The 15,526-nt window shown below is 53.5% G+C and overlaps 6 protein-coding genes across 6 annotated transcripts; all 6 read right to left on the bottom strand.

Annotated features, from left to right (window-relative positions):
* Nucleotides 1-649: 649 nt before the first annotated feature.
* On the bottom strand, nucleotides 650-1,407 carry BDW74DRAFT_34048 (uncharacterized protein). Its single transcript, XM_073732555.1, has 3 exons — nucleotides 1,178-1,407; nucleotides 1,071-1,100; nucleotides 650-1,002 (listed from the first exon to the last, which is right to left on the bottom strand). Exons 1-3 carry the CDS (start codon nucleotides 1,370-1,372, stop codon nucleotides 697-699), a joined length of 531 nt encoding a protein of 176 aa, XP_073582509.1. The 5' UTR covers nucleotides 1,373-1,407; the 3' UTR covers nucleotides 650-696.
* A 584-nt stretch (nucleotides 1,408-1,991) lies between these two features.
* On the bottom strand, nucleotides 1,992-3,116 carry BDW74DRAFT_185894 (putative pyruvate formate lyase activating enzyme; the record flags this gene model as incomplete). The annotated part of the gene is made up of 1 exon (XM_073731141.1): nucleotides 1,992-3,116. One exon carries the CDS (start codon nucleotides 3,114-3,116, stop codon nucleotides 2,004-2,006), a length of 1,113 nt encoding a protein of 370 aa, XP_073582508.1. The 3' UTR covers nucleotides 1,992-2,003.
* A 221-nt stretch (nucleotides 3,117-3,337) lies between these two features.
* Nucleotides 3,338-7,126, bottom strand: xlnR (putative C6 transcription factor). The gene is made up of 3 exons (XM_073731140.1): nucleotides 6,091-7,126; nucleotides 3,819-6,034; nucleotides 3,338-3,761 (listed from the first exon to the last, which is right to left on the bottom strand). The coding sequence occupies exons 1-3, from the start codon at nucleotides 6,434-6,436 to the stop codon at nucleotides 3,615-3,617; spliced, it is 2,709 nt and encodes a 902-aa protein (XP_073582507.1). The 5' UTR covers nucleotides 6,437-7,126; the 3' UTR covers nucleotides 3,338-3,614.
* Nucleotides 7,127-7,370: 244 nt separating this feature from the next.
* BDW74DRAFT_155424 (DNA-directed RNA polymerase) lies at nucleotides 7,371-12,080 on the bottom strand. The gene is made up of 2 exons (XM_073724827.1): nucleotides 10,985-12,080; nucleotides 7,371-10,925 (listed from the first exon to the last, which is right to left on the bottom strand). The coding sequence occupies exons 1-2, from the start codon at nucleotides 11,804-11,806 to the stop codon at nucleotides 7,572-7,574; spliced, it is 4,176 nt and encodes a 1,391-aa protein (XP_073582506.1). The 5' UTR covers nucleotides 11,807-12,080; the 3' UTR covers nucleotides 7,371-7,571.
* A 256-nt stretch (nucleotides 12,081-12,336) lies between these two features.
* Nucleotides 12,337-13,507, bottom strand: BDW74DRAFT_179364 (uncharacterized protein; the record flags this gene model as incomplete). Its single annotated transcript, XM_073729450.1, has 3 exons — nucleotides 12,337-12,558; nucleotides 12,606-12,868; nucleotides 12,961-13,507. The coding sequence occupies 3 exons, from the start codon at nucleotides 13,505-13,507 to the stop codon at nucleotides 12,337-12,339; spliced, it is 1,032 nt and encodes a 343-aa protein (XP_073582505.1).
* Nucleotides 13,508-14,218: 711 nt separating this feature from the next.
* BDW74DRAFT_33957 (uncharacterized protein) lies at nucleotides 14,219-15,444 on the bottom strand. The gene is made up of 2 exons (XM_073732553.1): nucleotides 14,610-15,444; nucleotides 14,219-14,558 (listed from the first exon to the last, which is right to left on the bottom strand). Exons 1-2 carry the CDS (start codon nucleotides 15,139-15,141, stop codon nucleotides 14,518-14,520), a joined length of 573 nt encoding a protein of 190 aa, XP_073582504.1. The 5' UTR covers nucleotides 15,142-15,444; the 3' UTR covers nucleotides 14,219-14,517.
* Between the last annotated feature and the right edge of the window lie 82 nt (nucleotides 15,445-15,526).

The raw sequence follows: 15,526 nt of genomic DNA, 5'->3' as shown, positions 1-15,526 counted from the left end.
TTTAGAACAACTTAAAAGCCATATTAAACACGATCCCTCAACACAAATGGGGATTTCGATCGAAGAAGAGAATAAACAACTCGACACAAAAAACATAGTACAATAACGCTCCGACCAGTCCATGCTCGCCTCCAATCGCTAAAAAGCCTTGATCAGCGTGTTTCCTATCAGCATGGCATGGCAACGAACTTACCCCCAATCAACAGACTTATCCGCCAAAGCGACGAAGAAAAAACCGGCACACAATGATGGCTGGAGCTTCAGAATCCGAACCCTCTTCTTCTTGCACAATCGCGCTTGTCACGCCGTCATCAACCGTTCCATGGGATATCTGGGTAAAACCAATGCTCTCCGCGGTAGAAGCCTCCAACACCATCTGCGCCTTGGCTGCCATACTCTGTATCTCCTGGTTCAGCAAAGGACGCTGCGAGGTCAGCTCCTGCATACCGGAAAATGTGCCCTCGCTTCTGGGTCTAGAGAACTGGGCAAGCAGGCGCTGATGACAGTCTTCGTCATCGTTAGTGACGGCGGCGAAATGGTGAGAAGTGTTCGGAATCATAGTGGCCTAAGGAGAGCTCGTTAGCGTGTTACGTCTTCGCAAGACGGTAACTAACCGAGCTTGGGGACTCAATACCACGATAGTTGTGCTAGGAATTCGAGAGTTAGCCAGTGCCAAAGGTCCCAGGATTCGGGCTCTTAACTTACAGCAGGCTCATGGTAGCTCGTATTGGGTTCCATGAGCTCCGGCTGGGCGGCCATGCTCTGGTTGGCATCATGCAACAGTCCTTGCTTGAGGATGCGACCCGGCGAGTTATCCTCGCTGGGAGACTCGGATGGTGCAGCATGGGTGGCCAAAGGGGTGGGAGCTGCAGGACGTTCAATCGCTCCAGAGCGTGGAGTTGCGACAGCGCGTCCGACGGCAGCAGGACGTTTACGAGCGGTCTTCTGGGCCTTGTTCTCAGAAGAATCAGCTTCCGGACGAGCTTGGCGGGAAGTACGAGCCTACCGAGCCACGTTCAAATCAGTTCGAGTTCAAAAATTCAAGCTAGACGCGTAACTGTGGTACATACCTGAGCTTCCCTCGCACGGCGCCGTATGTGCTATTTGCAGCGATGTGTTAGTCCTCGGAGCCAGCCATCGCCTAAATCAGTAAACAACATAATGGATGGGCACATACCGAGACTCTCGACACCTCGCGACAAGTCTTGCACATCTTCGTCGGCTTGTCACCCTTGGCGAGGTAGTGGTCCAATGTCCAGGCACGCCTGCACTTGGGGCAGGTTTGGGTTGGGGGAGAGGCCTTCGACGCGTCGGGGATGCTCGCCATGCTGCGAGGAGCGGCAGTGTTGGTCGTTCCCTTGACCTTGGGCATGGTTACGGGCTCTGGTGTAGCTTCGCGGGATGGACTCGAGCTGTCTGGCAATACAATCGTTGCCTGACTAGACGCGTCAGACGAGATTGTTATGACAGACGGTGTTGACGCTCTCGAGCTGGAGGCAGAGGGAGAGGCCGCCGGTTCAGGAGAGGGAGAACGAGACGAATACAGCGATGAAGATGCCGATGAAGATACTTCAGAGTCTGTATCGGCCTCCTCTTCGAGCGCGAGGACGAGGGGGAGGTATCTCAGGTAGGAAAAGAGGTAGGAGTTGGGAGGGGGTCTGAGGTTATAAACAAAAGAGACAATGTCCTCTGAGTTTTTAAATTCTGTGTGGTGCTCCTGCTTAGTCGGCAGGTGCTTAGTCGGCGATGACATCGTGAGTGTGATATCCAAGGACCAATGCAGGAGTGCCGAGAATGGGGAGTTGGAAGAAGCAAGAGAAGGTGTTGTGTGAGAAAGATAAAAGAAATCCAGGTAGCCAAATAGCCAGAAAAAATGCACGTGGACCTCACCGGTCCTCCACCTCACTCTCACTCTCACCTATTGTACAAAGCACATCCATATGATATCCATGTCGTCAATGCCAAAAGAAAGCTCACCTAGCTTCTTTCCCTTCCAATCCAAATCAAAGATGGAAAAGACTCTTCTCATTAACCTCACAGAACCTCCAAAGCCCAGCCTCAACAGCTGCATCCCTCACACTCCCCAACTCCTCATCCTTGACCGCACGATTGATCTCTGCGTAGCGCACCTCTTCCACTTCCTCCTTCATCTTCCTAGGCGCCCTCCTCCTCTTCCCAACATGCGCATCAGGCCGATACTGCTCCATAACATGGACATACAGATCTTTAGAGATATTCCCCGCAAGCCAGCGCATAATTTTCCTCCCCTCATCTTCTTTTCCCGGCATAACAAGGTGCCTTAGCAGAACGCCTCTCTTCGCAATCCCATCAGACGTGAAGCTCAGATCGCCGACTTGGTCGTGCATGATCTTGATACTCTCTTTGGCCGTTTCAGCGTAGTCATCCGCTTTAAGCAGTCGTTTCGAAGACGCGACACTCCAAACCTTAAAATCAGGTAAATAGATATCAACAAGCCCATCCAGCAGCTCCAGGGACATCCTACTATCAAACGAAGACGTATTATACACAATCGGCAATTTCAACCCCATATCCCTCGCCTCCAGAATACTCAGCACAACCTGCGGCACGACGTGCTCCGGCGTAACAAGGTTGATATTATGCACATGCCCCTCATCCTGGAGTTTAAGATACCACTCCGCAAGTTCCGTCGGCGTAAGATCAAACCCGTTCCGCTGGTGCGCGATCTCATGGTTTTGGCAGAATACACAGCGCAGGTTACACCCGCTGAAGAACACGCTCCCGCTGCCGTGGAAGCCTGTGATGCAGGGCTCTTCGCCGCGGTGGGGCGCGATCACGTTGACCTTTGCGGTTTCGGCGCCGATCAGGCAGGTCCCTGTTGTTTCGTAACGGTTTACGTTGCATTTTCGGGGGCAGAGGTTGCAGGCTCGTAAGTGGGCGTAGGCTTTGCTGCGCTTTTTGGAGGCGTCGATTGAGCTGAGGAGGGTGTAGCGCGGGGTGTAGTCGTCTAGGAGGTATTGGGGTGGGATGCCGAGAGTGCGGTGGGGGGTGCGGGGGAGGAATCTTGGGTTTGCGATTGTGGAGGGGCAGTTGAGGGTTCGGCGGAGAGAACTCGTGAGCGTTCTAAAGAGGGACATGGTGTCTGTTAAGGCAGAGATTATCGAGATAGGATAGTGGTCATATCGCGAGAATGGAGTCGTTTGATCGAAGAACTGGGGTGGCGGAGGTTAAAATGCGGAGAGAAATCCTTATCTTATCACGAAGCCTATCGCTTATCGCTCATCTCAACTGTGGCATCATACTAATTCCTGGCTTCTTACGGGCTGGACAATTCGGGGAAATGGAATGAAGATTTGCACAGACACGATGCAGTTGACTTGCTAAACTAACTATAAAGATGGGTGTGAATCTGCCTATACTATACAAGAAAGTAAGTAAATGGATATGCGAGGACGAAACTATGTATGGCGCCGCTACTGAGAGCGGTCAAGCCGGCCTCACAATGCGTAAGATCACTGGGTATCGCAAGAATATATAACAGAAGAGAATATATAGAGACGACCAAATCCTCGCTATTCGCCCCAGAAGTTAAATCATCCTGGTCGTCAAAAGTATCGAGCACGGATATACGAGTATTACGACAGTGCAAGCCCCGTCCCATCTCCCGTCCACCGATAAAGCGAAAGCACCTCGCGTCGCCGATGCTGCTGCTCGCCAAAGTCATCGGGCACGCGCCCTCTCACCTGCGCAAGGGCAGACCGCATGACTTTCCGGAACGTCCGCTGTCTCAGTTAGCCTTGACCGGTTCACAAATATCTAGACGAGAATATAGTGCCTACCTGGTACTCCGTATTCAACGTAACAACACAAGCCTCATGCGCGCGCACAATCGTCTCACAGGCACGAACAACACTCGGATTTGCGTCGCTCTGCAATTTATCCGCAGCGAGCAGAAGCAAAAAGCTTCCCTGCAGCAGGTATATCCCGAAGAAGAACGGCATAAAGCTAAGGTCTGGGTCGTACTCGAGGATATCGGCGGCAGCTTCTGCGGCCCCGACGGCGTGGCTCATGGCGCTGAGGAAGGACTCGGAAGAGATCCACATGTCGTGGTCTTCGAGGAGGCTGATGGGATCCCATTTCCCGGCGAGCAAGATGTATAGGACGTGCATAATATGCGTGCCGTAGGCGACGACCATCTTTGTGTGGACGATTGATTCATTGACGCGGGAGCCAACGGTGCTGCTTGAGCGGCCGGAGGGACTGAGGTGGTCGAGGTGGGGGTTATCGGCGGGTTCGTTCTCGGCGAGGGTGAGGCTGTTGGTATATCGCGCTTCGAAGTCCTTCAGGCTTTGCGCGTAGGAATCGAGTTGCTGGGTGATTGCCATGATATACTGCTCCGTTTCAGGCCCACTTCGGAAGACCAAACCGTATCGCGGATGTTCTCGTGCTTGCTGAACGTCGATGATTCCTCCGAGAATTGCCATTAACGGTAAGAAGTAGCCGAACATGCTATGACCTGTGCACTCCGTCGGCGGACCAGCGGCGCGATATGCCGCTGACGGAAACTCGCCGGCCTGCCATAAATCATCATTCATAGGCTGCAGTAGCTGCGAGCACTCTTTGTCCAGCAATGTGAGTGGCCGGTTGTAGCACAAGGCAAGGTGGCGATCAGTGGCATACAAAAGCCACCAGAGCCGCCGGCGCTCTTCCCGTTCCTCCTCTGTGACATTGACACTCGAGTTCCCGCCATGCGTCGAGAGCATTGGCTGGTTTCGCTTCGACGGGTCATCACCGTCGTTTTCTCGTTCGCCGTCTTGTCCTTGCTGCGTAACGTTCGGAGGCAGCTCGCGGCCAAGCTTGAGTTCTCGAGCAAGAGACCAAGCGGCGGTCCACCAACGCATGCTCGCAGCCTTGTATTCACTGGCGGACACCACCGTCGCGAGATGGACGTACGTAGCTACGTCGTCCACGGCACCAGTCGCTGTACTCTGAGCGCCTAGCTGGTCCATCGATACTCCAAATCCACCAAGCGCAACACCATTGATGACCATATTCGCCGCATAATTCGGGGACGCCTCACCAAGTGCCGGTCCATGTATCAGGGGACGGAGTAATCCTATCGTCAACTCCAGCAACTTCTGGCATACCCGGCCGCGAGCGGACGGTGGGGATGTCAAGAAAGGCGCATCGCTAGTTTGTGCGCCTACCCAAAGCATACTCGCTAATAAACCGGGAGAACATACTCGCGGTTTTGTAGGATGGAGGAAAGACTGTTTTCGAAAGATATACCCTACGACGTAGGGTGATTGAGGGGAGAGGTGGGAGGAAGAGGAGCTGGTGAAGTAGAGGTCGAGAAGATCGCAAGCAAGAGACTGGGGTATTATAGATGCAATATGAGGTAGAACCGGCTGAAGAACGGGGTATCGTAGGCTTGTTCCGGAAAATGGCGCCATGGGGAACGAAGGGAAATTTGCGGGTGACGGGGGCGGTAGCGGCAGCCACCCGGGCGATTGCGCTGGGGGCGAAAGACCTAGGAACTGAGCAGACGGGTTATCTGTCGAATTGCCTAGGCGAAAGTGGTTCAGAGACGTATTCGGCTCCTGGTTATTGAGCAATGAAAATGCGCTATCGTTATACGCGTTTACCTGTAGACCATGCGGCGGAAGAGCAGTGGGAGAGCGAGGATTATTATGAAGGAGTTGGAGCGATCGAAGGTCCGAGAGAGGCATTTGAGAGCGACCCGGTTCGTTGAGCTGCGTAAAATGGTTCAATTGTAAAGCATCGAGAGCAGATCCAAGCGGCGGTTGCGACTGCGTCGCATGGGCGTTGTGAAAACCAGCGAGTCCGTTCGCAGGCAGCTGTGATTCTACCCGCGACGCTTCGAGAGCCTGATCGTACCGGCCGGCCGAATCCTGCGACAAGCGTCGATCAGGCGATGACGGGATATCCCTGCTTCCATGGTGTCCTACAGCAGCGGCCGCAGCCGCGATATCCTTCTTCGAAGCCTTGCCCCGTTTCTTGCGCTCGCGGGCATATTCGCACGTCAAACCGAACTCTGTGGCAAACACATTAGCCCAACCTCCTTATCATTCAGTAAGTCAAGTAAAGTACCTATACAATGCGCGCAAGGATTCTGCCCATCGCACTTCGTGCGGAGCTGATTACACTGGTCACAAGCCCGACTGATCCTGCGACGAACCGGCGCAGAGGCAGAATTCTTTCGAATCATAGACCGAGCTTCAGCGAGAGAGCCGCGAACAGATGAACCCTTGAAAGGGGAGTTATTGTCGGCGTTGCCTTCCCGCGACAGCTGCAATTGTTCCAGGACGTACTGCGACCCCTCGGCGAGAGTATCGAGCCCGACGGTCTGGGACTGCGTCATCCTGGCAGACTGGGAATTCGAAAAGGGAGAGAAGGACGAGCCCGTGCCGAACTGCTGCAGCGAGGTAGTCGACATCCTCACGGGCGATGCTAGCTATCAACGGGGCATCAGGCGTGGGCGGATGGGGATTTCGAGATCGTGAGCTGAAGCTGAACTTTCTCAAGTGGCGGAGAAGAGAAGTGAAGCAATCAGGATCAGGTGAGGAGTAGGACCGAAGAACAAAACGAAGGATTTAGTTGGTTGCAGATGAATGGCGGGGAGAGCTGGGGCAGCATTGCCGACGGAGGCCGGGGAAGATCGAACTACCGTGCTAGAGCGCGGGAAAGAGGGGACAGCGAAAGTGGCGAGCTGGGTCTCCAACGCAGCAAAGCAGCAGGCAAGAAAAACCCGAGAAAAAGAGAGGGGAGAAGAAACAAATCAACAAGCTAAGCCAACCCCAGACACAAATAAAGACTGGACCACGATGAAAGAGGGGTCCGAAGTCATGTCATGCCATGCATACAGACACCTCCGGCAGCAAGGATCCCCGCACTGCAGTCACGTCAGGTAGAGTTGGATCAGGTCAGGGACATGCACAGAGAACCAGGAATCTGAAAGAGAAAAGAGCCGGAACTTTCTTGGAAGGTAGGAGAAAAGCCGAAGAAAACGTGCTAACGGGGAAGGGAAGGTCAGTCCAAGGGAAAAGGTGGGGAAGTTGCAGCCTCAGGCAGGCAATCTGGAGATCGAGCGACCTGCAGGAAGTCAACCACGAGCTGCATGCTGGGGATCTAGCAAAAAGTGGAAACAGGCGAGATAAAGGGCTCAATGTCAGCCTTGTGGATTTATGTCGCACTCGCACAATCAGCGACTGGGTGGTCCGGTCTGAGAGGAACTCTGTTGAGCCGGATTCTGCCTAAATTACCCCAGACTCGCACAACGCCGTTTACCCGGATCTCTCGGAGGACACCACGAGGCGGAAAAAGCAACCGTCCCCAATCTATATAGCACAGATTACGAAGGAGAAATGAGATGAAGAGGTAGAGTATGTTTTGGGCTATATTTACAATGGCTCATACAGGATATCATAATGTACATCACCGCCAAATCGACAAAGAAAAAGAAAAAGAGATCAAGCCCATCCAAAGCAACGCCAGATGCCATCAATAATCCATCGGATCGTCTATCCGTACTTTTCACAATAAGCGCCAACCAACAAGTATATATACAGCGATTATGAAAAGAAGTACTTGCTGTCACGGATACGCGACACTTCCCAGTTGCCCTTCTCCGGCACGGGCGGGAAGCTCATGGGCAACCACAGCCACGTGTAGAACTTCTTCGACCCCTTCTTGGCCGGCGTGGCTTCTATTTCCTCTTCCAAACCGATTTCGGCCTCGAGATCGGGTTCGTCATGGATCTTCGAGTCCGCGTCCCAGGTACTGGTTCCAAGGAGAGCAGCGATCGCCGGGTCGGAGCCGTCCATTTCAAGGCCCGAGATCTTTTTCTCCGCGGCTTCCGGGTTCTCGGGGACATGTCCAACGACGGTTTCATTGACGGTGCCGTCGACAGCAAGATCAGCGTCCGAACCGCCTTCTTCCTCGAAGATGCTCGCCGCGGTGACCATTTGCCGACCCTGAGCTTGTAGCTCCGGGTCGTCCGATCGCAGCAGTTGCAGGCGCTTGTACTCTGTGATGAGCTCGTTAACCCGGTTGCCCGCTTTCAATGTTCGCTTGCGCCAAGCGGCAATTTTCTTTCCGATGGGCTTGGTCGTCGGAATTTTGGTCAGAAACATGTTCTTGCCGTAGCGCACTTCGAACTCTGCCGCCAGCCTCTTCACCACATCGTCCGAGTGCATCTGCACAAATGTCTCGCGCAGAATGTGGTTCATGGTGTCGACGTCCGAAGGATGGGTCCAGAACGAGTCGTGAACAGCGGAGAAGGTGAGACCAGCCTCGTGACAAGCCCGCGCAGACAACAGCATGTGCGTTGCGTCAAGGGAATGGATGAAATTGGGCGGGAAAGCCTGGAGCTGCTTGCGCTTGGAGACGGAGAAACGGGAGTTCTGTTCGACGACACTCAGGCTCTGGAAGCTTGTTTGGAGACGGCGAGCCTCCCGGTTCCGGTACGGCTGCACGACTGGTAAACCTAGCGGGGTCGTCCACACAACCGTCGTCTTAAAGTGCTTGCGCAAGGTCGCGGTGGCCGATGCCTTCTTGGGTGTGGCGCCAGCACCAGCGCGGGTCGGCGTCGGCGGCTGGAGAACGTCCTTAGTGATAGCTTCTATGTCCTCCGGGGTTAGAGAGTCCGTGATGCGAGTGGCGCATTCGCCCAGCCAGTATTGGATTTCGTGAGCGCCGTGAAACATTGTCGCGAGAGCTTGGAAAATCTTCCTGGCGATATAAATGGCACCGTCCCTCTTTTGCCGGTCGGTGGATTCGGGATAGTAGTCGACAAGCTGCTTGCGAACTTGCTTCATGGCGCCGACAAAAGTCACTCCGTATACGTTTGTCATGACTGTCTGCTTCACAACCTTGCGGATGATTTTGCCTTCAAGGAACTTCGCAAGTTCATCCCCTGCAGCTGCATCCCGCGCAACCTCATCGTTCACGAATGCGGCGACACCAGAGTACACGTCAGATGGGCGATCAGACGGCTCGAGATTAACCTGCTGTGCGCCGGCTTTGTCACCACCAAGGGCAGCATAGTGCTGCAGGCCATTACAGGAACCATCTTGATGAATAGGCAGACGCGACGCATATTCGGTCGGGTTTGGATGCTGAAGAGCATTTCGGAGTTCACAGCAGGCCGCCAGACATTGCCAGGGGTCTTCAGCCTTGAGCCACCAGCGGCGGCCGTGAAGGCCGTTGTTGGCAGAGTCGAGGATATCATCCAGATTATCCATGGCGAACTTCTCACGCTCTGGAAGACTAGCCTTGTCAAAACCTGCCAGGTTGGCAATCTGGATCTTCAACCACCTCAGACCACTCTGGCCGAGCGGCTTGGCTTCACTGAACAGGAGGAGACCTCGAGCATTATCGGCGCCCATCTGGTTGAGATAAGGAGGAATCGGATACGCTCGGCCACGGAAGTCAAGGTTGTGAGGGAGGTAAAAAGTCTCGTTGAGGTAGGCGCGCGCTACTTCCAATTGGAAATTCTGAAAGCATCGCTGGGAGTGGTAGCCGCATCTTTGGTTTTCGATGTCGCGGATAGCGGCGTTCCACCTCTTCTCGGCGTCGTAGCCCTCCTCTGGGGACGGTTTTGGCGGAAGCGGCAGTTGAGGGTTGAGAGGTGCGAGATCAGCAATTGGCTCGCCAGTATTCCAGGCCTCGAGCATAACATTGAAGACGTCTCGGTTAACAGCCCAGCCAGTGGCGCCCAGAATGTCAAGACCCTCGCGAATCTTCTCCAGGCCACCGTTCTCCACCGCCGCCTTCACATATGCAGGCTGCAAGCTCTCGCCGGGTGTGGAGCGGACGATATGGTTCTGGTGGTAGTAATAGGCGCCATCCTTGTAATCCGTCCACGGTCTGGGCTTGCACAGCATGGGCAAATGGCGACCGAGTAACTCCTGAGCCGGCTCCCGGGTGATGATTTTGATCATCTCGGGATGCACATGAATGACACCGCTGCGCCTTCCCCAGGTAATCTGGTACGAGTGCTGGAAGACAGACTGCAGGGCCATGTCGGCATCATCCTTCTTCTTTTTTGCTGCCGCTGCCTCGTTCACGGCAACTGGGACCTTTGCAACATCGTAGAGAAAATTCAACAGCACAGCCCCAACCTTGGCCTTAATCTGAGCCCCCCAAACGTTTTCGGGCTCTGCCTGTTCGATCTTCTTGAGAGCATTCTTCCAGTTGAGTCTCTTCACCCTGCCATTCTCCTTGCGCGAGTTGTATATTTCCTTAATGAGCCGCAACCGGTGAGCACTGTTTTCTTCTCTCTTCCGCTGCGCGATCATTTTTTGCAAAACCAATTCCTCGTAGATATCATTGCCGATGGCTACGGCAAGCGGTGCGAGCTTGATCCCTTTCTCCAGCCCAGCCTTGATCATGGTATTGACAGTCGAGAGAATCGTCAGGGATGCCAACTCCGCGGGCGTGACCATTTTCAAGTAGACCCCATATTTGATGCGCTCTCTGTCTTCCAGGGAATGTTTCTTTACTTCCTCGAGCTTTGCAATTTCCACGAGTTCCTGTTCAATCCTGACAACAAGATCCGCAAACCACTGACGTAGTAGCGGGCCTAGTCGCCTTCTAGTCTCGAAATCTTCAGGCTTGAGATTAGTTTGTTTCAGGTTCTCCTGCTGCCAACGATTGGCAGCGGACTTCATGACATCTGCTTCAAGCTGCTGCTGTCGACGCCGCTGGTGCAGCTCCCAGGTTTCATCATCCATGCCCTCGGGTCTTCGCGCAGGCTCCGAGAACACTGTGGACAAGGAGTCCTGTAACGTTTTGAGTCCAAGGCCCTTCTGTTCAACCGCTTTCACTTCCGGGACAATCTCTGCTGGCGCTGTCGCCGGGTCCACCTCCTTGAATTTCGGTTCAATGCTTTCGATGGCGACACGTTGGAGATCCGCAGAGCAAACCTAGAGCCAAATGGGTCAGCGAAATATCTCGAGTCAACAATGAACGGTGGCAAACAAACCTCTGATAGCTCGCCGAGTTCACGATCAGTGAGCACAGGCATGGCCAAAACGTCTTCCTCGAATCCCTTGTCCTTGGCGATTTGCCAATACCGGCGAACGGCTCGGTCCCGCTTGGCGCCATAAAACAGACGCAGAGCCATGCGGATCATGATAGCAATAGTCGTTGCATCCGGAACAACGTCGCCATACGGCATATCGACTTCGAACCAGCGCTGCATCTGACGCGCCCGAAGCACATCGCCCGTCCGGATAGCATCTGTTACCATCCCCATGAGTAGCCGGTTGTGCATGTCGAGATATTCCTGGGACCCGACCGGGTAAAATTCACGCAGCCGATTGATCAGAGTGTTGGCCCGTTGGAACTGGCCTACCCTAAGCGATATATCCAGGTTTGTGACCATGTCATCATGCTCGCCCCCAACTCCATTTATTATCCTCATAACTTTTGGCCGTGTGACAAGAGATTCATTGATAATAATCAGCGAGGATGCGTCTTCGCCATATAACGAGGGAAAGCTGGGGTTCCATTTTGACGAGGAGTTCCAATCCATGCTCTGCGGACGGTCGAAGTTTTCGAAGTGCGACAGTTGCTCGAGGGCAGGGGAGTCGGCGGCGGTGGCAAGGCTGCGGTTCGTTTGGAAGGAGAAACGATGGGGACGAGTCTCGGTGGTGGAATTGGGTGTGCTAGAGCTTTGCAATGATGTGACACGACTCGTGTGAGAGTGATGACGGAGCTTTGCCGGTAATGGGAGGACGGAGCGTCCTTTCAGAAGCCGGAGCTGGGAGGCAGCGCTCCTCTGACGAACAAACTGAGACAACATAATGGACGCTAGTCAACAAGAAACGAGTATTATATAGCCGCAATGAAAAGAAAGAAGATGGTAGGCGATTACAACGAAAAGTAGAAAGGAGAAGAATTAGATGCGACGCAAATGCAGGAACAAAATCAACAACAATTGCGGCAAACCCTCAGCACCTTCTCGGCAGGGGTTTGTCAATGCAGACTGACAAGCCGTCCTGCAGCCTTTCTCAACTTGCAGGCTGGCAAAATCAAGAAAGAAACTGGATAAGAAAAGAAGGAATGGTGCGGGCGACAGCGAAGGGGATGATAGAATGAAGAATCTCCGGAGAGAAGAAAATACTCGGCCCAGAAAGGGCGCTGCGTCACGTGCCGGCGAATCATTCGATTTGCCTTCCATTGGGTGGGGCGCCTTTCTAATCGTTCCGCGCCAAACTCTTTAAGCAGGCCCACTTTGCCCTCTTCAGTTGTTTCGATCTAGTTCTGCGATTCCTGCTCGTACACCGCAATTAGGGTCTCAATAATGTTGATTCTTTCTTCAGGCTGCTAGCTCTATCCTTCCTCCGTGCTACTCCCCGACGATTCACTCGCCTTCTGTCTCAGCCGGTTCTGCTTCATCGCCCACCCCGTCATCTCCGGTCGCGCCGGGTCAATCCGAGGCGCACTCATCTTATCAAGATAGTCCTCGCCGTTGATAGCAGACTGGAGCTGTGGCAGTCCTTCCACGTCCTGGTGCATCATGTAGTTGTCGTAGATTTGCCATGATTCCTCGTTCTGCACGAGTCAGCATACCCACGCTTGTTCTGGGAGTAGGTCCTTACCTCGGCATCAACCCAGTCGTACGTCTTCCATTGTTCATCCTGCATCTGCTTCAGAAGGTCGAGGTTCCCAGGCATAATGACCTCTCTGTCCTCCGCGCCCTTGACTTTGACGTCAACAGCTCTGGCCTCTGGCTCCGCCCGCTCTTCGTCGCCCTCTTTCCTCTTTCCAGCACGCGCTTTTGGCATCTCGTCCATCGCGTCGAGGTGGTGGAGTTGCGGATGTAATTGGACGACCGCACTAACTGGTGAGAGGTGTAGTTTATCTATAGACCAGTAGCGAGTCAGCCATAGGTTCAAAGTATCTTTCGCAAACGCGAAAGCCAGCAGCATAGCTACGGGGAGAAAGACAACATACCTCCCCGAAAAGCAGCAAGCATATAAACCGGGTCTCCATCCTCAGGCGTCTTAATCCGCCCACCGAGCGTCTGCACCTTCAGGAGCGGCGTCTGATCCCCCGACGCCATGCCCGGAAAGTCCTCGCTCTTGAGTCCCCCAGCCCCAGGCTCCGCCTTAACCTTCCCATTCCCCGCACCCTCTCGTTGACCGGCGACACTAAACCCGCCCGCCATGCCGTAGGCCCCTCCCTCTCTTGCGCTCTTACTCTTCTTCAGCGCGTCGCCGTATTTCACGCCCTTACCCAGATCATAGTTCACCCGTGTATTGATGGGTACGTCGACCTCGACCAGACCCGTCTTGGGCTTCAGGCGGATGGCGGTCGGTTTCTGGCCGTTGTTGTCATCGTAGGCGTGGCCTGTCGGTCGGTCAAGGTATTGCAGGACAAAGCGGCTGATGTCTGAGTTTGTGAGGTAGATGTCGTAGGAGGCAATGATGGGGTCGGCGTTGGGGTCTGAGGGGGTTGTGGTGGAGGGGGTCGGGGTTCGGGATTTTCGAGGAGAGGCCATTGTGATGGTTTTGTGGTCCAACGGCAGCTGAGACGTCAAAGTTCGTGTGTTTTCGAGAGCTTGAGGAGGTTATAAGGAGTTCATTTCAGTATCAAGAGGGGTTGTGCGTATAGAATTGAGGGTGTAGCCGTGCAAGCAAGCCTAGATGATCGTTCTTTTTTTCGGCGCTGGGTCATCGGATAAAGCGGCAGAAAGTTTTGAGCTGCGTACCGCCTACCTGGTTGACTCTGTCATCTTCTCCGCCTTCTGCATTAAGCAGCACTGGCAAATGCTGAGTCACCTGTGCTTCAGCAGTGATTTATGCTTCCTACCATTGCCCCAGCAGTCGCTGCAATACCTTCAAGAAGACGGGTGTTTCCCTTAATGAGAATCATTTTTTCTTCCTCCATGTATCTTCTTCTACAGACGGCTTGAGAAGACGTTACTAGTCAGTTGAGCATTATATGGTACGATGAGGGAAAGCTTCGTCAGGCTTGAGAAATATATATCCACAGCCCCCTTGGACCTCCTAGGTATGACGTGCCTCCTACTAATCCCAGACAAAATCCTCGCTGTTTACTTCCTAGCTTCTTGAAAACAGTGTCTCTGAGGCACTCCCGACGCTCAGAATACACCTCCAGCAACACCTCCAATAAGGACAGCTACAGCGATCCTTACAGCGACACCTTCTCTAGTGGCGCCTCAGCGGTTTTTTTCAGCAACAACTCCGACAGCGACACCTACAAGATCTATTAATCCAGCCGGCATGAACCAACCTGAAGCAGCAATATACCTGATCAGCCTATTAGGAAACCGTGAAAGCGAGACTCTGGAGTCTATTCGCCAAGATCAGATCTCGAAGTCCTCAACATGCTGGTAAACGTGCCCTGTTCTGTCTCCACAGCGCCAACTGCCTTGAAGCCAAATTTAGAGAATAATCGCACACCAGCGGGTGAAGGCATGGCAATTGCATCCAGTGCATGCTCGTCGACATACTGGTAGAACATCCGTACCAGCATGGATCCAACGCCTCATTTTTGGTGACCTGGAGCCACAACCAGGGATGTAATGCCTGGGAGAGGTGAGCAAGCGGATAGTACACCTATCTTCGGTGTCAACATACGGCACATTGGATTGCTTTGATAACTCTGAAGGACCCTTGCCCTCTCTTTCCTCAGCCGTTTCGAGACACCGAGCCATGCAGCCACGTCTAGAGAAGAGGGACACCAGCTGTCTTTCACTTCGCTTTTCACCTTTGCTCCCCGGCCGTGCCCTGTTTTGGACTTGCTTGCCGCATCACGGGCATTTTCGGCGCCTTCTCGCCCGTCCATGTCCTTGCCCCCCGCGGAGGCACCTCGACCTGGATTGGTAGTCCAGCCGATTAGCCCAACAGGCACTCCATCTCCCGTGCAAGCCTTATACAGAGTTTCATCCCCTCGGCAAACCGTCTCAAGAGTCCCATCAACCATCCACTTGATTTCATCCTCTCTCGGGGTCTGTTCCCTCTGCTGCTCATGCGAGGCCTCCTGCTCCTTTGATTTTGAGCGTGGAAACATCAGCAGATAGAGCGGGTTGTCTTGGTGGGCGGGATATTCGACGTTTCGGACAAGCAGTTGCACGTCCTCGGCTTTGATGGGCGATATCTGAAGGTCCATTTTGCCGCTCCAAGCCGACGCAGGTAATCAGGTGTTTCCGCGAGGTTTGTTGCGACTTCCTGCCCCACCTCGACTTCCTCGGGTTTCATCTTTGTTACCGGTACGGTCCCGTGCCACCCTACACAGCCAGCGGGCAAGTCCTGTAACTGATGATTCAACTTATGGAGACGGTGAGATAGATCTCTATTCTCTCTTATTTCTTTTATAAGAATCTTCTCCAGAGATGAGACATAACATACTCAATCAAGCAAGGTATGATAATCTGACGAAAAAAGCCCGGAATCTTTATACCATCTCCCTTAAGGCTTGGGAAAATCTATATCGACAGCTACCAACCCTAACCACCATGCTACGTACAACCAAGTCCCTTCTATGGCCTCAAAAT

Source organism: Aspergillus multicolor, assembly GCF_047715735.1.
Source record: "Aspergillus multicolor strain CBS 133.54 unplaced genomic scaffold BDW74scaffold_17, whole genome shotgun sequence".
Classification (NCBI taxonomy): domain Eukaryota; kingdom Fungi; phylum Ascomycota; class Eurotiomycetes; order Eurotiales; family Aspergillaceae; genus Aspergillus; species Aspergillus multicolor.
Note: the sequence above shows the minus strand (reverse complement) of the source record. Positions and strands in the feature narration are given on the sequence as shown.